Raw genomic sequence first — 26,900 nt, 5'->3', positions numbered from 1 at the left:
CCTGCTTTACTCCAAATTTGAAAACTTGACCTTGTTGATATCGCCAGTCCGAGGCATCACAGTTCTGAGGTTGCTCTGGATTCCACGTCTGCCCTTGAGATTATTTGTAGCTATGCAATTGTACCAACCTTGAATGTCTATTCTTCTATATAGCAATAAAACCTAGATTTATGATCACTATATTAAAATATTTTAATTTGGCTGTGCAATATTGGTAAACATTTTTGACCAGCAAAACCGGACAAGTATTATAGGTTTAAATTATAGGCCCAAAATTTGGTTAACAATGTTAAAAACCAGTGGGGAACAACCTTCTAAATATTTTCCCCAAAAATATCCACCAGTACCTCAGAAAAAAATTTAAAAGAACTCCATTTGCAGTTTAAACACAGAATCTACAGACATAAATTTAAAAAAAATTCAGTATCCACATGCAGTTGTCACCGGACTTGCATGTATTACTGAAGTATCTGCATATCCATCAGACCAGTTAAGTATGTAGCTGGTCATTTGTGCTCACAATAGCATTCACATGTTGGGCATGAAGTTGCCTGTGCATTTTCTGAAAATAAAGACTACTGTATTTCGGGCTTTTCTGACACAGAGCCTGGCAGTGTTACAGAAACTAATCTTATTCCCAAACTGATGCAGGTATACATTTAAAAATAAATAAATAAATAAAAGGTAGAACTATGTTGACTTCTGCATCAGCAAAAACAATAATAATACTCAGCATTTAAATCAGTATTTAGTCTTCATACTACTTCTGTCAGGGTAAATATCACTAATTTACAGATGGGGAAACAGTTTAAGTGACTTGCTCACAATGATGAAGGGAGTCAGTGTCAAGACCAGGATCAGACATGTGCTTAGACCACTAGACAATGCATGTCTTCAACAAAAAAGGGAGAATGCAGCATTCATGAAATGGAAAAGACAACCAAAACTGACAGGAAAAAGTCAGTGTTATTACAGTATTAAAACCAATGAAGTAAATAAAAAAATATAAAATTTTTGGCATATCTTTTAAATAATGAAATTATCTACAGTAGAACCTCAGAGTTACTAACACCTCGGGAATGGAGGTTTCAGAGTAGCAGCCGTGTTAGTCTGTATTCGCAAAAAGAAAAGGAGTACTTGTGGCACCTTAGAGACTAACAAATTTATTTGAGCATAAGCTTTCGTGAGCTACAGCTCACTTCATCGGATGCGATGAAGTGAGCTGTAGCTCACGAAAGCTTATGCTCAAATAAATTTGTTAGTCTCTAAGGTGCCACAAGTACTCCTTTTCTTTTCGGGAATGGAGGTGTTTGTAACTCTAAACAAAATGTTATGGTTGTTCTTTCAAAAGTTCTTACAACTGAACATTGACTTAATAGACTGAAATTTTACTATGCAGAAGTAAAATGCTACTTTCTCTTTATTTTTTAGTATTTTACTTTTAACACAGTCCTGTATTTGCGCTTTTTTTTTTTTTTTGGTCTCTGCTGCTGCCTGATTGCATACTTCCAGTTCCACTGAGGTGTGTGGTTGACTGGTCAGTTTGTAACTCTGGTGTTCATAACTCTAAGGTTCTACTGTAATGGTTTAATGAAGATAACGTGTAGGGATCCAACTCATAATAAAATAAATATTTGCACTACCGTCAATTTTTCCATTGGGGAAATTTCAAAAAGCTATATAACTGCTACTGAATTCAGCCTTTAGATCTCTGGAAGGTAGATATTGTCATTAATTTAAAGATATTGAAACCAACTCACAGAGTGAGTTACCCTAGGAAGTCAGTGGCAGAGCAGGAATAAAACCTAAATCTCCTGTCTCAGTGCTGTTAACTACAAACCCCCCCCTCCCCCGGGTAAATCAAACTTTGGTCATAGGTTTCACTATTTTAATCACAGAATCATAGAAATGTAAGGCTGGAAGGGACCTTGAGAAGTCATCAAGTCCAGCCCCTTTGCACTGAGGATGGACCAAGTAATCCTAGACCACCCTGACAGGTGTTTGTTTAACCTGTTCTTATTCCACAACCTCCCTTGGCAGCCTATTCCAGAGTTTAACTACCCTTACAGTTTGTAAGGTTTCCCTAATATCTAATCTTAATCTCCTTTGCTGCAGATTAAGCCCATTACTTCTTGTCCTACCTCCACTGGACATAGAGAACAATTGGTCACTGTCCCCTTTATATCACCCTCATCATCTTTGAAGACTTATCAGGTCCTTCCTCAGTCTTCTTTTCTCAAGACTGAACATGTCTAGTTTTTTTTAATCTTTCCTCATAGGTTCTGTAAACCTTTTAGCATTTCTGTCCTCTGGACTCTCTCCAGTTTCTCCACATATTTCCAAAAGTGTGGTGTCCTGAAATTGACATCCTGCTCCAGCTGCGGCCTCACCAGTGCCAAATAAAGCAGGACAGTTACCTCCTGTGTCTTACATATAATACTCTTGTTGATACACCCCAAAATATTAACCTTTTTCTCTATTGCATAATGTTGATTCATAATCAGTTTGTGATCCACTATAATCCCAAAATCATTTTCAGTAGTACTACTATATAGATAGTTATTCCCCACTGTGTAGTCATGCAATTGATTTTTCCTTCCTCCGTGTAGTACTTTGCACTTAACCATTATTGAATATAATCTTGTTGATTACAGACCAATTCTCTAATTTGTCAAGATCCTTTTGAATTCTAATTCTGTCCTCTAAAGTGCTTGCTACACCTCCCCTGTTAGTGTCATCTGCAAATTTTATCAGCATACACTCCACTCCATTATCCAAGTCATTAATGAAAATATTAAATAGAACTGGACCCAGGACTGACCCCATGGTATCCCACTAGATACGTCCTCTCAGTTTGACAACAAACCATTGATAACTATTCTCTGAGTAGTCTTTCAACAGTTGTGTACTCACCTTAGAGAAATTTCATCTAGACATTTCCCTAGTTTGCTTATGAGAATGTCATGTGGGACCAGGGGTAAAAGTAAAATGGAGCTCTTACTGGGGCCTTGGGTGGAAGGGGCAGGGCTGGGGTCAAAATCTCCCAGCAGGCCCACCTGTGCTGCTTGGCCTGTGCCGCTTAGGGCTCCAGCAGTGATTTAAACCCATCTGCGTTGCTGCCTCACTGCCCCTTTTGCGACCCCCCATCGGCAGCCCTACGAGGTCGTTGCTGCCCCTTTTGTGCCCCCGAATTGGCAGCCGTGCTGGTAGCGACCCGGCAGGACCGCTGATGGGGGGGCGCAAAAGGGGCAGCGATGTCAAAGTGCTATTGCGGCAGCGTTTTAAACAGGGTCCTTAAAGCGCTGCCACAGCAGCGCTTTCAAGTCAGCGGAATGGGCCAGTACTGGTGGCTACTTTTTACCGGTACACGGTACCGGCCTGTACCGCCTTATTTTCACCCCTGTGTGGGACTGAGTTACAGCCTTTTTAAATCAAGATATATCGCATCTATTGTTTCCATCCACTAGGCTAGTAACCTTCTCAAAAAAAAGAAATTAGGTTGGTTTGGCATGATTTGTTCTTGATAAATCCATGCTGCCTATTCCTTCTAACTCTGTGATTCTCTAAGAGCTTACAAACTGATAATAATTTAATAATTTGTTTAATAATTTGTTCCAGTATATTTCCAGGTATCAAAGTTAGACTGACTGCTCTATAACTCCCTGTGTCTTCTTTACTCCCATTTTTAAAGATAGGTAGTATGTTTGCTCTTCGCCAGCCCTCTGGGAGGTCACCTGTCTTCCATGAGATCTCGAAGATAATTGTGACAGTTCTGAGATTGCTTCAACTAGTTCTTTAAATATCCTGGGATGAATTTCATCAGGTCCTACTTATTTGAATAAATTAAACTTATCTAAATATTCTTTAACCTGTTCTTTCTCTATTTTGACTTGCATTCCTTCCATCTTGTTGTTAACATTAATTGTGTTGAGTATCTGATCACCATTAATCAATCTTTTTAGTGGGGCAAGCAAAATAGGTATTAAACACCTCAGCCTTCTTGATGTGATCAGTTATTATCTCTCCTTCCCTGCTAAGTAGAGGGCCTAAACTTTCCTTCCTTCCTTTTTCTCTTGCTCCTAATGTATTTAAAGAACCTCTTCTTATTGCCTTTTATGTCCCTTTTAAGGCATGACTCATTTTGTGCCTTAGCCTTTCTGATTTTGTTCCTACCTGCTTGTACTACCCTTTTGTACTGAGCAATTCATCTATGTTTCCACTTTTTATAGGATTCCTTTTTGATTTTAGGTAATTAAAGAGCTTCTGATAGAGCCATACTGGCCTCTTACTGTTCTTCCTATCTTTCCTTTGCAGGTCCTGCACAAGGAGCCTCTTCACAGTATTCCAGCTACCAACAGGGACAGGGGCAGCAATATGGAAGTTACAGAGCTTCTCAGACAGGACCATCTGCCCAACAACAGAGGCCTTATGGCTATGAGCAGGTAAATTATTTTAGCGTCTGCCATAAAGGGTCTGGATGAGCCTTTTTTTCAGGAAGTCCTGCCTTGGAAGAACTCAGCTTTTTCTTGCACACAGGAAAAGCTATGAGGTTGAAGACCCAAATCCATTGTCATAGTAGGGAATCCAATGTGAGTGTACTGACAGTGCATTATTGGGCCCATTCAGTTTTGTAAACCAAAAGATAGTAATTTGATTCAGCCCCCGAGTGCATGACACAGAAATGATATTATCTTCTAATGTGTCGTATTTTGTAATTTTTAACAGGGTCAATATGGAAACTACCAGCAATAAAGTGAGAAGCTCCTGTATCTGATTCATTTCAATAGTATATCCATCTTTTGAACTGGATGTACTGGCAGTTTTGATTAATTGTAATATGTTGGTTACCCCTTAGCACAAAGCAGCGTCTCTATGTGAACAGTGTTCATTTCATGCTGGATATGAAGCAGTGCACTACTGGTAACAAGACAATGCTTTAATGGTTTGATATATTTGGTGCTGTGTATAGTATGTATGTTGATACAATGCAGAGGTTTTTTTCCCCCATTCTTGATGTTTCTAAATAGCTTAGGGGTCATTTGATCAGAGTTTTTATGTGCCCAGATCTGGGAAACAGCTAGGATATTCTGCAATCCAGCTAAATACAAAGATCACTCAGTCACATCTCTGCCTATGCAGTTATTTTAATGTAGGTTATGAACCTATATTTAACTGGATACTTTACAATTTACCTGTTGTATATGCCAGCCTCTGAAATCCATGGCTCTCAATTGTACTACTTTACAGCATGGAGATGGGTGCGTTCTTTATGTTGAATCAATTTCCACACTATAAGACAAAAATAAAAACAACTGAAGTAATATTTCATTTGCTGAGGACATTATGCTCAGCAAATTTATATAGCTAATTACCCATGTCTTCTAATGTAATATCTGCACAATTCCACATTTTTGTAGTAAAAGGTGCAGAGAGATTATCAAAACCTGTTTTCAAGGAAATATGAATATCCAGAAGCACCTTTTTTAGATCCATGAAAGTAAGTATGGTATATGCCATGGGTAAAAGAAATAAAAGAGAACTCTGGGAATGAATCTGTAAGTCTACTAGAAATCAGTATTGCTTCATATCATGTTTAGCTGATAAACATGTGACCACATTTCATTCTTAAATATGCTACTCCAAATTTTATCACAACTTATAAATATTCAAGCCAAATTTCCCAGATAGCCGGTTGTTTGCTCTTAAATTTCTGTTTCTTCCATTGCCCTACTCGTTCAGATTTTCTAGCAAGCATTATAACCGTAAATAACATCAGGTTATCAAATTGACTTTTTCTGCAGTTATTCATCGCTTTTGCTTTTCTCTAGTAGCTTGATAGAAGTAATTTAGAATTGGTGTAAAAAATCCATCTTTGTTTCAAAGGAAAAGTCAGTAATTCAGCTTTAACTATGAACACTCATTATGCATATGGAAAGGTGATTGTTAATGGGATTCAACCATTAAAGGAAAAGCTATAGAGGGAGAATGAGAAATATAGGGACAGTGGTACTTAAAAGCCAAAATGAACAATAAAAGTAAAAAGTAGTTTATATTCAGTTTTACATTTTTTTAAAAATGGGATTTTTACTGCTGAATAAAATTATCTTTGACTAAAGGGTTAAAATGGCTAAAATTTATTTAATATACATTTTTTTTTAAAAGTGAAATAATACCTTAAGGTTAACTGGAACTTTCAGAGTCTAGAGTTAAATATACCCTCTATGAGTTTTCTCCTTTTGAGGTTTTTATTGGATTATATTTTGAGTTGTGGAATTTTTATATTCTGAAAACTAACACCACCCAGGAAAATTTAGACATCATGGTTCAGGTTTGGATTTGTTTTTCCTGAAAAGGAAAATCTTAATACTTGATAACTAAATAATTTATTATTAAATGTTGTTCAAGCTCTGCCCTTGCAGCATTAACACTTCTAATTGCTGATCAGTGAAATGGAGTTAGCATTTTTATTCATTCTTCATTTCTCTTTTCCTTCCTGCTGGTGTTTTCATACAACTGAGTACTTATAAATATCAAATAAGGCACAGAAAAGAAGTATGAGGGGTTTTTTTAATCTATGTTAATGTTACAGGTAGCCAGGAGAATGCAATATTGTTCCTTGCCAGCTTGGAAATATGCCTTTTATGTGGTTTTTGAAAGTGCTAATATAATCCTTTTGAGAGAATATGGACAACATTTAAAAAAAATTAAACAGCAACATTACTTCTATCTGAAATGTCTTACATTAAGAATTTCTTGAATGTTGTGTATATACTGTATTTGAAAGAGCACTTTGGAAATAGTTTGTACATTTATTTCCTAATTTATACATGATTTTTGGTGTTAATATTTCTAATTGTTAATAACGAAATGTTTATTTAATGTGTTGTCCATTTTTATGTATTAATGTGGAAACAAAAAGTGATGCCAGCATTTTGACTTTTTTCATTAATTGTATCATTTTCTGTTTTGTAATACAGAATGCTTGAAACTGGTTTAGGTTAAAATGAACTGATTGCAAAACCTATTGATGGTACTTTTCCTATGATGCAAAGACTTTTTTAAAAGGACCAGTGTAATAACAATGGGAGATTCAGTTTTTATTGCAGACTTTTTGGAAACAATGCCTCATCACACTTCCTCCCTGATAGTCTGTCATACTTCAGGTAAAGCTCACTGCATGTGAAAACACTTACTAGTTTTCAGTTCTAAATCAGCGGTTCTCAAACTTTTGGACTCGTGACCCCTTTCACATAGCAAGCCTCTGTGTGCAACCCCCCCCATATCAATTAAAAACACTTTTATTTATATATATATATATATATATATATATATAAACACCCTTATAAATGTTGGAGGCAAAGCAGGTTTGGGGTGGAGGCTGACAGCTCACAACCCCCCATGTAATAATCTCATGACCCCTTGCAGGGTCCCGACCCCCAGTTCGAGAACCCCAGTTCTAAATCTTGTTCAATCTGCAAAGATCAAGCATTATACTTTTATGCTGAACTAATCTCTGGAGGATACACTGTAACTTTATGTTGCAGATTAGTCCCTTGTCACAGGTAAAACTCGCGATATTAATGGAAGCAGGCTCAGGCCCAAAAGATGGAGATGAAAGCTCTGATATTGCAAAGATTTATGCTTAACTTTATGCACTGCAAGTACATCTAGTGACTTCGATGGCAGTCCTTCCCAGGGGTAAGTCTGCACAGCACCAAAAGGTTAATTCTCACCCCTGGGTAGACAAATGTGCTAGCTCTACTCTACCACGGCTGCTGCTCTGAAATCTAGATAGCAGGGTAGCCATGGCAGCTGCTCAGGCTAGTGTCCAAGTACGTAGCGGCGGGAGGGGGAGGCAAGATTGGATCCAGGTGGCTAGTTCCAGCCACCCTGGCCCTACAGCTGTTTTTAGGTACACTACCTTATGGGGAGCTAGCATGCATCTGATGTGGTGGGAAGCATCATCCCAGCTGCTGTGTCACCAGACCCCAGGAGCGAAGTTAAGCCCCTCTTGGCCAGGCCAGGCCCAGCCCGGGCTCGATTTCAAGAGCCTGTGATAAGGTAACACGTGAGGAAACACTGACGATTTCAGGGCCCCCAGCCAAAGCCCTAGGTCGTTTCTAAAGCAGAAGCAGCCTCTGAGCAGCAGGGATTTTGTGCGGCGCGCGGGGGCATCTCCACACACAGACCACGCCAGCCCGCCGCAGGACTCTCTCTTCTTGGGTCTGGGTCCCAGCCGCCCGGGCCTGGGTACGCTGCGTCCCCCTCCCCACGGCTGGGGCCAGAGCCCGAGCTCCGTGGGCAAGGCAGGGATTGGGTGACTCGAGGCCATCTCCTGAGCTAGTTCTTAGCCCAGCCCCAGGCTCCTGCGTGCTTGTAGCCTCGCTGGCGGGGGAGGGGGCGCTCAGCCGGCTGAAAGCCGGGAGGGGAGGGGATAGCGCGGCTCGAGCCCGAATGGAACCGTTAGGCGAGGCCCGCATTTGAGCGCGCTCCTTTTCCCGCGCTTTCCTTCCCTACCGGAGAGGAAGGGGAGAGCACTGCGCGTGCGCCAATCGGAAGGGCGAGGACGTAATGTGGGTGAGGTCGTGACCTCTGCGTCTAAGTGAACGTGGTACGAGTGGGCGGGTCCGCCACGGGAAAGTTCCTCGCGGTTGGTGGGTACTATGGGGGTTCGGATTTGGGGAAGAGAGACGGGAGCGGGGGCTGGCTGTGAGGCCGGGGGTCGGGGGCGTCGGGGCTGGCTGTGAGGCGGGGGGGCGCCGGGGGCGGGGCTGGCTGTGAGGGGGGGGCGCCGGGGCTGGCTGTGAGGCGGGGGGGCGCCGGGGGCGGGGCTGGCTGTGAGGGGGGGGCGCCGGGGCTGGCTGTGAGGCCGGGGGTCGGGGGCGCCGGGGCTGGCTGTGAGGCCGGAGGGCGCCGGGGGCGGGGCTGGCTGTGAGGGGGGGGCGCCGGGGCTGGCTGTGAGGCCGGGGGTCGGGGGCGCCGGGGCTGGCTGTGAGGCCGGAGGGCGCCGGGGGCGGGGCTGGCTGTGAGGGGGGGGCGCCGGGGCTGGCTGTGAGGCCGGGGGCGGGGCTGGCTGTGAGGGGGGGGCGCCGGGGCTGGCTGTGAGGCCGGGGTGCGCCGGGGGCGGGGCTGGCTGTGAGGCCGGAGGGCGCCGGGGGCGGGGCTGGCTGTGAGGGGGGGGCGCCGGGGCTGGCTGTGAGGCCGGGGGTCGGGGGCGCCGGGGCTGGCTGTGAGGCCGGAGGGCGCCGGGGGCGGGGCTGGCTGTGAGGGGGGGGCGCCGGGGCTGGCTGTGAGGCCGGGGGGCGCCGGGGGCGGGGCTGGCTGTGAGGCCGGGGGGCGCCGGGGGCGGGGCTGGCTGTGGGGGGGGGGGCGCCGGGGCTGGCTGTGAGGCCGGGGGGCGCCGGGGGTGGGGCTGGCTGTGAGGCGGGGGGCGCCGGGGGCGGGGCTGGCTGCGGGGGCGGGGCGCTGGGGGCGGGGGGGGGCGCGCAAGGGCTCTCTGCTGCTGAGTAAATAGAGGTTCTGTATCTTATATATAGTCCATGCTTCTGAACAGCCCTGTAGTAATGAATGCATGTGCACAGGCAAGAGTGAAGGGAAATCAGTTTGGGGAGGTATATGTGCTTGGTGTCTTACTCTCAGAAGGCTATTACAGAGATTGAGCAAGAACATATTTGTGAAATATTGGTCAATCCCTGGACCTTGGGTTTCTAACCCATTATGTGTTTCATGATGTAAACTGATTTTTTTTTTTGTTCTTTTGATTTGTATGTGAAACTGTTGTTTCTAGAGCCACAAACGAGAATTTTAGTTAGTGGTTTTCCTTTGTCTATAATTTTCACTTTCTAGGTGGATATGCTGGGATCTAAAATCTTGTCATCAAGAGCATGGGCTTTGTTGCATGGCTTACGGCAATGGAGACCTGTATATTCACCGCGTATACAGATTTGCTTATTGCAGCAGCATGTTAAGAGCTGGCAGAGGATTCTTTCCACAAGCTGTGCAAAGTGTGCAAAAAATCAACGGCTGAAACAAAAAAGAGCAATATCAGAAAAGAAGCTGGTAAAGTCTAAACTAAAATTCAGATAGGCTAACCTACAATACGTTCAAAGAACTTGCTGTATGCTAAATGAACACACCACTCCCAGAGATGAGTGTTTTGTGTATTCCCCACTTACCCATTGGCATTCTAAGGAAATATTTTTATGAAATATAATTAATTTTGAATAGTGGGGGGAAAATATTTGTAAATAAGTATTTCATGTAATAAAAATCTCAGTTCAGTGAACGTTATTCATGATTACTTCAATGGTAGTAGTAACTATAGAAGTTGCTTCTCTGTAGAACAGTGGTTCTCAATCAGGGGTACGTGTAGAGGTCTTCCGGGGGTACATCAACTCATCTAGATATTTGCCTAGTTTTACAACAGGCTACATAAAAAGCACTAGTGAAGTCAGTCCAAACTAAAATTTCATACAATGACTTCTTTATACTATATATTCTATACACTGAAATGTAAGTACAATATTTATATTCCAATTGATTTATTTTATAATTATATGGTAAAAATGAGAACCTAAGCAATTTTTCAGTAATAGTGTGCTCTGACACTTGTATTTTTGTCTGATTTTGTAAGCAAGTAGTTTTTAAATTAGGTGAAACTTGGGGCTACTCAAGACAAATCAAACTCCTGAAAGGGGTACAGTAGTCTGGAAAGGTTGAGAGCCACTGCTGTAGAGGTTTTAATGATCATAATTCTCTTTTGGGTTGGAAAAATGACAGAACAATAAATGTTTGTTTTTTAGACAGTTGCCATTTTAAAGTTCAAGTAGTGTTTTTTTTTTTTTTTTTTTTTTTAAGAACTTACGCAGCTTGCAAATTGCCTAGATTTAATGGCTGGTTAATCATAGGCTTTTCTCCTTTTTGTTTCAGTGCTTCCTTCTGTTCTATATTTCAGCTTCAGGGAAATTAATTCATTTTTTATAATCAATAAATGAATCTAGTTAATTTTAAAACAGCAGTTTGCAATTTTGCCATTTGGTGGTGCTAACTACACTTTAAAAAGGAGGCTTTTTAGCAACTGTCACATTTTTATGATAGAACCTCAGTGTTACAAAAACCTTGACAATGGAGATTGTTTGTAACTCTGAACAAAACATTTTGGTTGTTTCAAAAGTTTACAACTGAACACTGACTTAATAGAGCTTTGAAACTTTATTGTGCAGAAGAAAAATGCTGCTTTTAATGATCTTAATTTAAATGAAACAAGCCAGAAATAGTTTCCTTGTCAAATCTTTTTTTAAACTTTCCTTTATTTTTATTAGTTTGTTTGCTTTATTTATTTATTGTATCTGCTCCTGCCGCCTTATAGCATACTTCTAGTTCCAAATGAGGTATGTGGTTGATCTATCAGTTCATAACTCTGGTGTTCGTAATGCTGAGGTTTTACTATACTAGTGACTGTGCAAAAGCAATTTTGGTTATTCAATAATTGGATTTTTCTCAGGTGCTTGTGTGTCACTTTACTAGTAACAGAATTTTTCACCACTCAAGCTATTTTAATATTTTAAAAAATATCCACCATTCTCCACCTGGTTGTAAAATCCTTTGGCATGTCTTGTATTCCCATTTATAAGTAAATTTTTCTCTACATCTTGACACACAAGAAAATACGTATATACATGCCAATACTTTTATAGCACTTTTCATCTGAGGATCTCAGAAAATTTTCCAAAGGTCAATGGATAAGTATTGTTATCTTTATTGTACATAGAGAAGATAAAATGACTTGCCCAATGTAATGCAGTAAATCAGTGGGAGAACGGGCCAGAATTTAACCACTGGACCACTGCCTATGGGAAGTATTTAGTGTTCCCTAACCTGCCCCATTCCCAAGAAAGACCTTTCCTTAAATTCTTGATGTGTTGGACCATCGGATTATTCTATCTTTATTAAATGAAGATTGAAGTTTACATGAAGAATGGCATAATTGGAGTAGGGAGTAGGGAACTGATACCAGAAAATAGCCCTGCCCTTCATCCGTCATGCAAACTTTAGCTCATGTATAAGGACCAAATCTACTCATTTCTGAAATGTTTGAATGCCTCATTCCTTCCATTTTATGCTCATGAGTATAACAAAAGTGCTAGATGGTACTATTTTTATTGCAATAGTACACAGAACTTCCAAGTCAGGATTGCGCTAAGTACTGTGCAATCATACAAGAAAGATGCGGTCTCTTCAGAGAGTCTCTTCTGTAACTTGAGGTTCAATATTTCAGATAAGCAGCAAGGAGTTTAGCTTCTTATTATTGCAGAAGTCTAATGCCAAATATTGAGGTTCAGTCTCCATTAGTTTGGAGTGAATGATAGCTTGTGCCAGAGAACAGTTTCATCTTTACAATATTATTACAGCTTGCTATTTTTATATCTTAGTGCTGCTGAGACCCATGTATCTTCCTTGTATCATCCATAGTTCACTGCATTTTTTTTTTTTTTTTTTTTGGACACCATGCACAAAATGCCTTCAGTTTTTCCCACTCTGTTTGAAAAGTTCTTACAAATTCCAGGGTCTCAGATCAGATGCTGGAAACTCTCTGAATTTAGTCAGCATGGAGCATACAGACTTTTAAATATGCTTAGACTGGCCTTTTTAAAATTTTCCATGTACTGCCAACTACCTAAGTCACTGAGTTTCCTCGCTTCTTTCAGTAGAAGAGTTCTGTGTAAGCTTCAGAGCTTGTCTCTTTCATCCTCAGAAGTTGGTCCAGATATTACCTCACCCATTTTTTCTTTTTTTTTTCAGTAGATGTTCATTATCATTAGAATAGTTTCCTAATGTACATAATTAGGGAGGATGATTTTTCAGTATCTTCTCTCTGGAATTTTTTGCCAGTGGAAACTCAAAGATGTATGTTAGATGTTTTTGTTTTAAGGGTCTCTTAACATGTGTGATCCTGTGTACGTTCTTCAAGATAATTGCTGTGTTAATGGGCTTTCTTTGGTTGATGTCAGAACTGTAGCTATGCTATAGATTTTGATTTTTCAAATGGAAATTGGAATTCCTGACGTTTAAAGATAGCTACATTTTGTAGAAACCTTCAGCTTGTTGAAACAGAGGTCTGATGATGTTTCACTAAACTGTGGAGAAATCATATGAAACTATCTCTCCATTGCAGACCCGATATTTTGTAGATCATCGAAGAGTGTGTGTGATTGGAGGCCACGGAGGTCAGGGTATTAACTCTTTTTACAGTGAGCCTAGAAAAGAGTTTGGAGGTCCTGATGGTGGAAACGGAGGAGATGGGGGCCATGTTATTTTGAAAGGTAAAAGTTGCATATCCTTTTTGTCTTGTACATCATAGATTAAGGGATGGAATGTTAAATATTGTCCCTTTGTTTAAAGGTATTTTTGATGTCTTTCCACAAACTGAGTTTGAGTGATAGAATTGATAAATATATACGCCAGGGAAATGTTTTTCTTTTTCTTCACTCCATCTGTTCTTTGCAGTATTTCCAAACAGCCACTGCAAAGGGGATGTGAATGACACTGATATTCTTACATGATCTAGCTAGAAAATATTTCAAGTCAAACCTATTTGAAAATCGAATACCTTTTTAATATCTCATAACATATGCTTCAGAAAATGCTAAAGTACTCTGTCGTCTTCCCACACTGACAAAGATTGCCCTTGAAGCAGGGAATAAAGCCAACATTTATTCTTTATAGAACTAAACACACACATTCCAGGTGTGCTTCTTTGACCTTGCTTTTAGTAATAAAAATGCATGGCACTGCAAACTTAAAATGCTACAAAAATGTAAGCTAGATAAATACTAAAAAAAAATCTAAGGTAACCTCTTGGGAGGGGAAAAAAAGAACAAATATGACAGATGCTAGTCATGTGTCTAAATGCACTTCTGGAAGACTCTCGGGTACTACAATATGAATGAGAGTGGTGTCAGAATCCGAGAAAAATAAAATACACACTTAAAAATGGATATATGTATGACCTTTAAAACAGATTTGAGACTACTAATTGGCTTAATATCTCTGGAACACACGAAGCAGAGAATTTTCCTAGATTGATTTAAATCAGTGATTTTAAACTTGTTTTGCATTTGTACTTTGTAGTTATTTTCCTAAAGAAAGATTGATTCTCATTGGCTGGTAAACATTAAACATATTGATTTGTAACTAAATATAGTCTTGACACTAAATTTGGTGGTAGTTTTTGCTAACCATCAGGATATACTATATCTATACACATTTATTTAAGCCATTATATAGTTTAACATACATTTATCAAGATTAATTTTTAACACTTTTTATGATAAAAAATGGAAAATGACATTTCTTATTTATTAGATGATTCCTTTTTTATTCATGATTTGTATCAAGTTGCATTTGGATGGAAATTAGAACTCATTTAAAAATGCCCAAAAACAGTATTTGAACATTTGTTTTTGATTAGTTAAATAAAACTACCTGAAATGTGCTGGACACACAAGGAAAAAAGTAAGTTAATCAAAACAGGTTTTGCATTCAAAACTAATTGATTTATTTAAAAAAGGAAGTATCTGGAATTAGTGAATTGAACTAGTTGTTTTTGGTTACCATGTCTTTCAAGATTTTAGAAGTAGTAGATTATATCCTCTCTCACCTCGTTTTTATTCATAGATTGAAAGAGGACAACAAACCTTCCTGCTTAATTTCCAATCTCTTAACTTTGAATGAAATAGTCATTGAATTTAACTAGCTGAATAAATAACAAGAAAGAAAATATTCTCTTTACACCTGTGGAAGAGGCTGCTGCTGTCAAAACCTGGTTTAGCACTTCAACAAACTCTGATTTCAAGTACTTAGCCAGTAACTCTTACAAGTCCAGTGGTTTGACTTTCTTCAAAACTTTGGTAGCAAACAAATTGCTTGAATATTTTTTTATTTAATTTAAATGATTTTAATAGAGTGTAAGATTAGCCCTTAATATCGGTTGTCATAATTTTAAAATAGGTTTATTTTTTTTTAAATGAATTAAATAAAAAATCCAATTTTTTAGTTTAAAAAGAAAGTCAATCTTTATCCACTTTGTTCTCCATTTCTGTTATGGAAAATCAAAGAGTGAAAGTTTTCTCAGAGGTTTTTTACAGTGGTTAATGTTTGATGTTTTGGGAAGACTGGGACTCGTGTTTTGCTCTGAAATTAAGTTATTTCCAAAAGCACTAAATCTGCTCATCAGGATACCTGTTTTTTAGTTTAGTTTGTCTCTTACTTTGTTGGTTGGAGTTACTTGCATCTTTCAAGGGGAGAAGAGACTTCTAACTTTCTGGTTTTGGGTCAGCAATTCTATATGGAATTTGTCTTGGCTTTAGGTAACTTTATTTTGAGTTGGTTGGGTCCACTTTTAAAACTGTGAATTAAGTTCAGAATAGTTTAATGAAATTTGGGGAAAAGAGATCCCTTGGGACCAACAGAAATGTGGAATCATTGTCACAATACCCCAAAAAATGTCATCTTACTGACTTTAACAACTAGAGAGGAGTTGTACTACTCTCTGTTGTAGCAGAAGGGGGGTGTGTGTGTGTGTGTGACACTGTCCAGGATGAAGAAGCAGTTGATGCAAAGTTTAGAAGAACAGGCACGATTAAGGCCCAAGAGATACTGTGTAGATCAGATAGTCTCACTAACAATCATCTTAGAAGAATGAATAGAATGGCAAGCTCTCCCCTTATCAGTTTTGGATTTTTGTCAAAAGGCGTTTGATAGGCGGGGGGGGGGCATACATTGCAGAATATTCCTCAGTCCTATGGAATCCTAGCTAAAGTTGTCAACATCATCAAAGCGTGGATAGCTATGCAAAATTCTCTGTAAGGTTGAACAGTCAGACAACAGTCTCGTTCATCATGGCATGAAACAGGGCTGCATTTTATCACCTCTCTTGTTTGGCATAGCCATAGACTGGATAAAGAAGAAGTGTATTAGCAACACAAACACTGATATAGCATGGGTAGATGGCAAATGTCTAGAAGACTTAGACTTTGCTGATGATATTTCGCTACTGAGCGAAACGCATGAAAAGTTACAAAGGTAGACAACCTGGCAAAAATAGCAGGCCACCAGGGTTCAAAATTAATTCTGCTAAAACTTCATTGAAACCCAGAAGTCAAATAGTAACATCACATTAGAAGGCAAAAACCATCAAGAAAGTAGAATAGTTCACCTACCTAGGCAGCATCATATTGTCCAGTAGAATTCAAAAGAAGGAAGTGACCTCAAGGACAGGAAAGGCCTCCACAGCATTTACCAACCTCGACAATATATAGAAATCTAAGATCTAGAACACCAGAAGAAAACTGAGAATTTTCAATTAAAATGTAATTTCAGTGCTAACATGGCTCCAAGAGCTGAAGATCTCACATTTTCTATCAAACATTAAATGGAAAACATGACATCTTTAAAAATAAGTGCCTATGAAAGATTCTGGGCATTGGTTGGAAAGACTTCATCCCCAGCAAAGAGATCTGAGAAATCCATAATCAGCTGCTCGTTTCCACCAGTATCAGAAGGAAGTGTTTGGATATTTTGGGGACATGTACTCTGGATGCCAGCACAGACTCCACCATGAAGCTGTCATGTGGATACCAACTGAGTTGAGGAAATGTGTGCCCAAGAGAAACCTTAAGAAGAATCCTTGGCAGGGAGGGCAGAACAATTGATGTCAGCACCATAAAGCAGATGGAAGCAGCGAGAAATGACGGAGGGAAATGGAAGAAACTGGTTTCCATCATGTGCACCAACATTGGAACTGGAAGGATGTAGAATAAATCAAATATTAAGTCTTTGAGGTTCCCTTCTGGTGCTCGTAAAGAATCCTTTTTTAAAAGTTTGATATTTAAGCTTCTCAAAAATATTTATTAGCAATTTTAAAATAAAACTTCTTTTTAGTGTTTAGTCACATTACAATACTTCCTTTCATCCTTACACTTATATGGGATCTTGCATTCCAAAGCATCTCAGAGTTTTACAAACTACATTGACAACAGTCACTTCATCCATCACAGATATGCCTCCACTTCTGTTGTGAAATACAACTTTCTTTTTTTTTTTTCTTTTTTTTTAGAACTCATCAACACTACACAACATAAAACAGGCAGTGAGGAATGCCAAATCCCATTGAGGCTGGGCTGTAGGAAGACTACAATGAGAGAGAATGTAATTTTGCAAATTTGGAATTTGGCCAACATAAATACTGTGCTTTCTAATGACCGCAAGTAATCAGGATCTGATTTTAGTACTCCTCCAAAAGGCAACAATTCTAATTACACATTCTGCGGTAGTATCATACTGAGTTAGTGATTCATCACTACTGATTACGAAGGGAGTCGCCTCTACTGGATAATAATAGTTAGCACCTGTATAGTGCCAGCACTACTTTGGAGAGTGGTTTGGATGTTTCTTGAAAGTTTTCCTGTCATCTACAGTGCAAGTCTGATCTAGGATAGCTTGTGAGATTATTATTAGTTGTAGTACAATAGCATACAGAGACTCCATTGTAATGGTTCCTGTACAAACAGAATAAGAGACCGCTTGATAAGATCGTGATTTAAAAAAAAAAAAGTCCAGACTGTTTGTGAAACATTTAAAAACACAGTAACTTGTCAGAATGAAGAAATTTTAAAATCAAATTTTAAATTAATTTTTAATCCTCGCATTGCTAACTCAGTGACTAGCAATGGATTGATTACTGTGAAATGTTCTTAATTGGTTAAGAAATTTGTTTTGTAGTGGGTTTACAGAGCTTTGGATGGGCAACTTCCATTGTTTCTATACTTAAGCATATAAATAAAACGGTAGAGTTTTACTTTAATAGAATTGACACCATATACCTCCCCTGGACTCTCACACTAGCTTATGGAATGCTTCTGTCTGTGGTACATGGAAAGGATAAAGGGGTCAAAAGATGATTCTACTGTATTTCTTTTAACATAAGAATGTTTTTAAAGTGTGTGTTTTGCTTTATAGCTGACCAGCAAATCAAATCACTGGCTTCAGTCCTCCCATTGTATCGAGGCTTTCATGGAGAAAGAGGGAGAAGCAAAAACTGTTATGGAGCCAATGGTGGATACATGTATATTAAAGTAAGATACTGTTGCTGACTACTTTGAAAGTTTTATATGAGAATTCAGGCCTCAGTCCTGCAAAAGCTTACCTGTGTGAGTATCTTTATGCATGTGTGTAGTCCTAGTGGGACTAGTCAAAGTGAGTGTTCATAGCATCTGGGCTAGTTCACACATAGGCATGACCAAACCATTTTGTTCTCATTGTTCATACACCAGAACCTCTTTGAAAGAGCATGCTGCATCTGGCTAAAACAAATAGTCACCAGCCTTTGCTTCTAGAATTCATATAGGCAATGCAGTCAAACATACAACTTGTTAAATTAGAGCAGTATTTTTCCCAGGCTAGTTCTGCTACCTGGGACATGTCCATTTTGATGCCGATCACTACTATGCTTTCCAAACTCATGACTATATTTTCTAGCATTGTTGTTCGTTCTTTCCGTTTGTCTGCAGATCCCATGTGAGAACAGGTTTCACACTTTATTGTATGCTTTATTAGCACAAATGAAGGGAGGCTTCCCTCGCTTCTAAGCCTTGTCTTCAGTAGAAAGAAAGATGTATTTTTAACATGTTAGCTAGGGTTTACGTTGACCAACTAATATATTTATATCTACAACTTGCCTTGTCTCCACTAAGATTTTTAATACACTAGCTAACGCACACTAAAAAGTGCCATTTTTTGCCTACTGTAGATACAGCCCTAAGCTTTATACCTTTATTTAGTGTTATCCGTAAAGTCAATCTTTAGAGTCTGCTTTGGAGCTGTGTCAACTGTTGGGGCGTGTCTTTATGTATTGATAAATTTGTGGTAATGCCCAAAGTCAGGTAGGCACTTCTCAAGTAGAGAGGAAAACAAAACCCAGACAAATCACACACATACACCTCTACATGCACATCCTAGCAAGGTGGTAATAGTAATGCATCACATTGGTTCAGTTTTTTATTAACAAACAAAAACAAATTCCCCGTCTGCTTATGTCTGTTGCTGCTTCCTTATTTTTTAGTTTGTTTTAAAATATAAATCATTCTTACCTTGCTTTTTAGCTACCCAGTATGATCCCTAATCTGCTTATGTCCTGTTGGTATCCTGAATTGGTTCACAACCAGTTTGTGAAACCTGGGATTGGGAACACAAAAAAGCACACCAAAAAAAAATAGTATGGTACCATTAAAGTTCTTAATGTCCAACAGTGGTATTTGGGTCGAGAGTGAGAGTGCTTATTTGGCCTCTCCTGCTAGATCTGGGTCCTAATGACATTCTTCATACTTTCACCTAGCTGGGAGATGGAGGGTTGTGGTGTTGGCTAGACCCTGAAAACATCCCCAGCTGCCGGGAACAGCTGAACAGTACTGTTAAGTATTTGAACTTTCATAGTTTTGTTTTTGGTTAGGACTTTCTCTCTTTTCAAGGTTCCTGTGGGCACTGTAGTTAAGGAGGATTGCAAAATTGTGGCTGATCTTGCTCAGCATGGCAAAGAATATGTTGCTGCTTATGGAGGAACTGGAGGGAAGGGTAACCGGTTCTTTCTGTCCAATGAGAATCGAGCACCAATGACAGCCACTCTAGGAGAATCAGGTCAGGAAAGAGTCCTCCATTTGGAGCTCAAGACTATGGCACATGCAGGGCTGGTGGGTATTGCCTATTCTGTTTTATTAACCTTTGGTATACACTTTCAGGATGTCACTTGACTAGCTGACAAAAGAATGTTGCTTTATTATATTTTGTTGTTTTCTCAGCAAGTTTGTGTGGGAAATGAATGACAATGATTACTTAGTAGAGGAGTATCCTGAGTGATTTGCCCTTCTGTCACTTTTTTTGCTACTGCTTTATATACAACTTGATGCCATATCTCTTTGGTAAAAGGCTTCATGCTAAATCAACAGGCAACAAGGTACAGGCTTCAATAATTGCAATAATAAAACGTATTGTCTCATAAATGTCTCTTTAGAATACGTCTTGACATCACAGAGGGCTTGAATGCATACAGGCAGCAAAGTTATCATCAGGGATCAAACCCCCGATCTTTGGCACTTAGGGGCTTCTGCCACTGAAGGAGAATTTTTGGATGCTGCTTTTAAAGTAATTGGACAAGCTGTTTCTGGGAGACATGATGACATGCACTGAGACAGCATGTTACACCTAGACGTCATCAAGGAACACTTATGGCTCTTAAATAACGCTCCCTTTTAACAAAAACATAATCATCCTTCAGTCTCTTTACTTTGCATTGTTATGGGTATTAAATGTTTAACTTTATTAGCTTTTTGTATAGGTTTCAGATATGTAAATTTTGCCTTAGCATTTAAGTTTAAATGGTATGCTAATGCTAAGTCAATTTATTGTTTAATCTGATTTCATTTTTAAATCCATGCAATTTTTTGATCTCTCTGATGGAGCTGTTGAACAAACCCTTATTTTACAACAGTATGTAAAGGGCATGAATCTTACAACATTTGTCTGGCACAGAAGAGCTTTGTAAAGAAAAAGAAATGAACTAGCATGGCTGGTTCAATAAACTTAGCCGTATTTTAGCTTGTGGAATCTACGCTGGGTCTTAAATTGGCAGCACTAAATCCAGCATTTTGAGTCCTAGCCTTGCCCATAGAAGCCAATGGGGATTTTGCCACTGACTTTAATGGGAGCGTTATCGGGGCTTAAAATTGACAAGGTGAATCCATGAGTTTCCAGATCTCTACCATACTTATTATGGCAGTTGTTCAGAATGATTATCCCAAGCAGTCTGGAAAATCGGATTCAGTTTCTTGTAAGTGCTGTTGACTCTGTGCGCATATTTGTCTGTATCAGACAGGATATCCTATAACTGTTCTAAGGCCGTTCCTCCCAGAAAGCATAGACTTCCTAGGAAAGTGTTTCAAGATGTAGGCTTTAGGAGTCAGGGGGAACTAGACTCTGAGAGAGACTGCAGTAGAAGAATAAAGAGAAAAATGTTAGGTTATCCACAGAGCATATTGTGGTTCTGTTACCTTAGTCCAAATGAGATGATTGGTGATAGTTACTCCTAGTAGTCAGATGTATGATAGATCCGCCACCATTCATGGCATGGAAAAAATGACAAGCCTTATGTCAGAATCAAGTAGATTTTATAATGTATGGTCGCTATTTTTTTTTTTTTTTTGAATTTGAAAATAAATACATAGCCTACAAGTGGTTGACCAACCAGAGATGGGTTTTTTAAAGTAATAAATACAGATTATGAGTATGACTTGTTCAGGCTTGTATGGAAACCGTGTATATGTTAATGATGTAATGAAAAATTAAAAATAAATTTAAAAATAGAGAAAAAAGTGTGCCCAGGTATCCTTAGACATGAGCATGCAAAACTGATGCATTTGGTACAAATGGCTGTACAGCTCTCTGAGTTATGACAACTACTAAAGAACTATTGATCTGTATTTGCAAGTAAACACTCTCTTTATTTTGGTTAATCTGGAATTGTGGCCTGGTTGAATATTTGTGTTCCAGGTAGGATTCCCCAATGCTGGGAAGTCATCACTTTTGCGAGCAATCTCCAATGCAAAGCCTGCAGTGGCTCCCTACCCATTCACAACCTTAAATCCACATGTAGGCATTGTTCACTACCAAGACTATGAACAAGTGGCAGGTATGTATTATGAGATTTTGTTTATATAATAATTACTACTTTAGTTGTGACATCTGATTGTCTCCCTTTATGTCCCTGCTTGAGACAGTAAAAATAAAACTGTAAAAATGACTCTTTAGGAGCTTACTAGTTCTAGGGAACTACAAACCTGATGTAAACATGAAATAGGTTTTAAACCTCGTATTGTTTTTCATGTATGTACTCTTGACCTCAGACTTCTGAGCTGAATTTAGTGTGTCTGGTGAAATTACTTGATTTTTTTTTAGGGCTGCAGGAGACAGAGAAATTCATACAATGCCTTCTTAGAGACTACATTGAAAGGGAGCTATATAAATACCTAGACCGACAGACAGACAAATAGAACCCCTTAAGTTAAAAACATTGCGTTCACATTCAGTTCTCTCTCGTTTATAGTTGCTGATGTTCCTGGTATAATAAGAGGAGCTCATCTAAACAGGGGCCTTGGATTGGCCTTTCTGAGGCACATAGAACACTGTCGCTTTATCTTATTTGTGGTGGATCTGTCTGTGTCTGAGCCATGGATTCAGCTCCAAGACTTAAAATATGAACTGGAGCAGTATAAAGAAGGCTTGTCAAAGAGACCTCATGCTGTCATTGGAAATAAGATTGATCTTCCTCAGTCAAAGGCTAACTTACTACTTCTTAAGGAGCGAATGGAGCAGAGTGTCATCCCGCTATCTGCTTTGACAGGAGATAATCTGGAGGAATTATTGTTGCACCTAAGAGTTTTGTATGATGCCTATGTAAATACTGAAACATCACGTAGACAAAATCCTGTCAAATGGTAGGAACCAGAGCTCCCATGAACCCTAGGCTGAATGGAGGAGGAAAACAACATTTATTGCAGGATGTTCAACCTGTGGAATTTTTTGCCAGAGGATGTTGTGAAGGCCAAGAATATAACAGTTCAAAAAGAACTAGATAAATTCATGGAGGATCGGTCCATCAATGACTATTAGCTAGAATAGGTAGGGATGACGGTTCTAGCCTGTGTTTGCCAGAAACTGGGACTGGGAGACGGGGGATGGATCACTTGATTACTTGTTCTGTTCATTCCCTCTGGGGCACCTGGCATTGGCCACTGTCGGAAGACAAGATACTGGGCTAAATGGAGCTTTGGTCTGACTCTGTACAGCTGTTATGTTCTTATGATGTATGTGTGGGAGAAGCATGGGGCAGAGGACACAACACACTGTAAATTTGTTCCCAATTACTGCACCAAACAAATCAAACTATAAGCATCTTCTATTTTTGCGGCCATTAAATTTTGTTGGAAAAAGTTTGTGAGACTTGTAGTGGTGATGTGCATAACAAATTGACCTGTAATGGAGAAACTTGCATACAAATTCTGGTTTACAGTAGGTTATACTAGACATTGAGTTTTTGGCCCCGGAGTGATATCTAGTCTTTTTAAAGTGATCATGGGTTGCACAGATATGGGAGCTATATCTGCCTGATGGTTGTAATAAAGTAGGCTAGGGCTATATTCTCACAGACAGGAAATGTTCTCATTCCACCTGTTTTCTTTTGTGGACAATGTTCCTGTTAGTTTGCCTTTCATTAAGTCATTTCTTCCTCAGAAGTTGTCTCTTGTGCATATTCTTTGCCCAGGAATATTTTTGTATGCATGTGAGACTATTAATATTGCTGCCTTGATGGTTGAAGATCCAGAATTTGTACCCGATTATCATTTATTGAGCCTCAAGAGGAGAAACGAAAGTTGCTGTAATGATACTATCCTTTCATGTTCATCATAGGTAGAATGATGCCCTTTAATCTCAACGGCGAAGCAGTTCCCCCATATGGACTGTTTGTATAAGTTGCCTTTTATGAGCAGACTCTGCTGTTCCTCTATAAAGCCAACACGGGGAGACCACTTGTTGATCTCTTTCCACAGAGAATTCTAATATGCTATAGGCATACTGAGAATAAGACACACATGAGAAGTCAGCTAGGCCATCATTCTTGGTTCAGCATTTATTTCTAAGGATGATGTAATATAAAAAGAATCAGATTAATTTTTACTTCCAGGCCAATAATCTGAAGTTGCAAACACCCTATATTTTTTTTAATGATAGCAAGAAAATACAGTGAGAACCATCAGAGCTTGCAGACATTCCATCTTATAATAGACAGTTTCACTTTTCAAGAAATTAAAAGGACAGGTCTAAAGGATAGTTAGAGGATGTTTTTATAATATATTTTATTAGACCAAATGGAAACATTTATTCCCTGAAATAGTATTGGTTTTTAACTAAGCTTATTTAGCTGGCAGTGCAGATTTCATGCTGTTAAATTTAAACCTTAAAAATATCCTCATCAGACATCACCTCTCCTCTAATTGCACTAGTGAGAGTTACTGGAAAGATAAAAATCAGCTGCAGTGCTCCTTTTTAATAACTTCCCTCTGTTATAGGGAGGATGACAATTCTCTGAACCTCAACTGATTTGCACACAAATTTTGCCTAATTTGTATATTCCCAAGCATGGCTAACATTCATGAGGAGCACATCCTTACGAGAGTGGCTCATTCAGCACAGTCAACCTCGTCATTTATGGACTGGCTTCCTCCCATTACTATTTCTACACTGCTGAGCCAGTCACCTGTCACTTGGGGGAAAATGTCATATCAAAATACAGAATCAACAGCTGTGTTTTTGTTTTTACAAATTTTTTTTTTTTAATTAAGGAAAGCCCCAAACCTTCCTGTGTATCAGCTTTGAAGAATAATCAAGGCAAATCTCAGAGATGTAGCCTCCCTTGTAGATTGAATACCACCCAGATCGATCTCTAGCTATGCCCATAAGACAGTCTGGCTGGGTGTTTACTGATGTCCATCACTGCTGGTCTTTTTGTGCCACTGAAGTTCTTGGCAGCCATGTGGTTGCTCACCAAGGAATATCAGTGCATGGTCTAAACACTTTTTGTAATTCGTTGGTCTTCTCTCCTAATAAGTCTGGACCAAAGCTAACAAATCCAAACTGGTGCTGATGATGGAGGCAGTTGCTGGGTTCAGTTACACATATTCTCATTGCTGATCTTGTCTTGCTACTTAATATGGAGCAGATTTGAATCAAGTCCCTAGTTACTCGAGTGCAAAAATCTATGTATATAATGTGAAAGGAGCTATGCCCCTTATTATTCATCAGGAGCAATTACAGAATCCTAGGACTTGAAGGGACCTTGAGAGGTCATTTAGTCCAGTCCTCTGTACTCATTGCAGGACTAAGTATTACCTAGACTGTCCCTTACAGGTGTTTGTCTAACCTGCTTTTAAACATCTCCAATGATGGAGATACCACAACCTCTTTGGGTCATTTATTCCAGTGCTTAACCATCCTGATAGTTAAAAAGTTTTTCCTAATGTCTGACCTAAACTGCCCTTGCTGCAATTTAAAGCCATTGTCCTATTCTCAGAAGTTAGGGAGAACAATTTTTCTCCCTTGTAACAGACTTTAATGTACTTGAAAACTGTTATGTCACTTCTCAGTCTTTTCTTCTTCAGACTGAAAAAACTGGGTTTATTCAATCTTCCCTCAGAGATCATGTCTTCTGTTATCTTTCATTCTGAGAAACAGTGAAGTCTGTTTAGCTCACTGCTTGTTTTCCTATATATAAAATAGGGAGAACATTTAATTACCTACCTCACCTGCATGTTGAGGATTATTAATGTCTATACAGTGACCCAAGCACATAGAACCTATATGTATGCTAAATATGATTACAGACCCAGGTGTCTTTGTGCAAGTAAGAAAACAGACCAAACAAAGGTAAGTGAAAAATGTATTCTCTTATGAGAAAGAGGTGGGCCATGTTTCCAAATAACCGTACGCTTTGTTTCTCACTTCCTGCATCTTTCATGACCAACTGCCTTAGCATCAGTCTAAATGTGGGGAGCAGCTGTATGGCACTACCTCGCTCAGCTGGATGCAGACCCACTTCAGGCTTTGCTGGTAGGGTTCTTCTGGAGAAAGGAAGGGATGGGGATTAATGGTAAGAACCAGTATGCTAATATTACTTTAGACCAGGGATTCTCACAACAGTGTTTTTGGTGGCCTCAGAGTGCGGCCACCAACTCTTGCTGGTGGCTGCTCTGACAATTTTTCGTAAAATACTTAACTTTAGGAAAAACGAATAAATATGCACATACACATTTCCATATCATTTATGCAGGATTTTTTTTTGCAGACTCGATAATAAAACTAATGTACAGTAGTCGGTCTCTCTTTACTGAACCTAAACAGACTAGAAACATGAATAAAGTGCTTTGCACATTCTAATTTTTTTTCTTGTTATATCTTTTGCTTTTTTTTTAGACTTCTTAGTTACTAAGTCTCCTCTGAAAAGTGATATTAAGAAACATACAAATATCACTTTTCACAGCAGACTTATTCAGCCCTGGCAAGCCTGGGGATAAATTAAGCCCTGGATGGGGAGGTGGATATGGAGTCAGCAGGGGACAGGAGCATTGGGGGAGGCAGTGTGGGCCTGGTGTCACGTGACGGGGGGGGGGGTGACCTTGGGGCCAGAGCCCACCATCATATGTCTGGGATATGAAGCCTGAAGCCCCATGGCTGGAGCCTGCTACCTGCCATCCCAAGGCTGGAGCCTGACCCCACCAGCCTTGGGAAGGTGGGGAACTCGCTGGTTATCTGTTCCTCCAGCATTGTGTCTCCAGAGATGGGCAGGGCCCAACCATTGCTGGTGGCCGTGGGGGAGGGGGCTGCTGCTTTGCTGACCTCCTCTTTCCCCACCCCCCCAAATCACTGCCCAGTAGGGCTGTGGCTGCAAGAAAAGTCACTTGTGGCTGCATATGGCCATGGTGCTGCATTTGAGAAACGTTGCTTTAGACACTGTCAAGTCCAAATCTGTCATTTTAAAGCCCCTTGTCACTGCTGCTGTGCAAACTAAGTATTCTGATTTTGGCTGACCAGCATTCTAAACTGCCTCATATCAAAACAGGAACTGCCATGCCTCCCTTTCTGTTGCCATTGTATTGTACAAATCATACCACTTAGCAGTGCTTCGTGTGCTCTGCAAACTCTTTTTAGGGGCTTTAAAGTGCAATATATCTTGTGAACCACAGTTGTAATTTAAGGCCTAAGAAATCTGGAAAAAAAAAAAAAAGTGGGTTAATTGT

General features: G+C 39.6%; 2 protein-coding genes and 1 long non-coding RNA gene across 6 annotated transcripts in view; 2 read left to right on the top strand and 1 right to left on the bottom strand.

Annotated features, from left to right (window-relative positions):
• SS18L1 (SS18L1 subunit of BAF chromatin remodeling complex) overlaps nucleotides 1–7,205 on the top strand; it is a 34,901-nt gene extending 27,696 nt beyond the window's left edge. The window contains exons 10-11 of the mRNA XM_038370530.2: nucleotides 4,315–4,442; nucleotides 4,726–7,205. Of these exons, the coding sequence (XP_038226458.1) occupies nucleotides 4,315–4,442; nucleotides 4,726–4,752 (155 nt within the window). The 3' untranslated portion in view covers nucleotides 4,753–7,205. The remainder of the gene's footprint in view (nucleotides 1–4,314; nucleotides 4,443–4,725) is intronic.
• The window catches only part of LOC119842419, a 32,482-nt gene extending 24,018 nt beyond the window's left edge, over nucleotides 1–8,464 (bottom strand). The window contains exons 1-2 of the long non-coding RNA XR_006275471.1: nucleotides 7,922–8,464; nucleotides 5,193–5,289 (exon numbers count right to left, since the gene is read on the bottom strand). This is a non-coding gene — a long non-coding RNA (uncharacterized LOC119842419). The remainder of the gene's footprint in view (nucleotides 1–5,192; nucleotides 5,290–7,921) is intronic.
• A 74-nt stretch (nucleotides 8,465–8,538) lies between these two features.
• On the top strand, nucleotides 8,539–23,042 carry MTG2 (mitochondrial ribosome associated GTPase 2). 4 transcript variants are annotated; one of them, XM_038369897.2, is made up of 7 exons: nucleotides 8,539–8,654; nucleotides 9,847–10,059; nucleotides 13,175–13,322; nucleotides 18,019–18,134; nucleotides 19,527–19,745; nucleotides 21,601–21,739; nucleotides 22,154–23,042. In XM_038369897.2, the coding sequence occupies exons 2-7, from the start codon at nucleotides 9,853–9,855 to the stop codon at nucleotides 22,546–22,548; spliced, it is 1,224 nt and encodes a 407-aa protein (XP_038225825.1). In that variant the 5' UTR covers nucleotides 8,539–8,654; nucleotides 9,847–9,852; the 3' UTR covers nucleotides 22,549–23,042. The 4 variants fall into 4 exon arrangements, with proteins under 4 accessions (XP_038225825.1, XP_043352003.1, XP_043352002.1 ...); XM_043496067.1 differs by lacking the exon at nucleotides 8,539–8,654 and adding an exon at nucleotides 8,673–8,709; XM_043496066.1 differs by lacking the exon at nucleotides 8,539–8,654 and adding an exon at nucleotides 9,523–9,731.
• Nucleotides 23,043–26,900: the final 3,858 nt, after the last annotated feature.

Source organism: Dermochelys coriacea, chromosome 13 (genome assembly GCF_009764565.3).
Source record: "Dermochelys coriacea isolate rDerCor1 chromosome 13, rDerCor1.pri.v4, whole genome shotgun sequence".
Lineage (NCBI taxonomy): Eukaryota > Metazoa > Chordata > Testudines > Dermochelyidae > Dermochelys > Dermochelys coriacea.
This window is presented reverse-complemented; position numbering and strand designations above follow the sequence as displayed.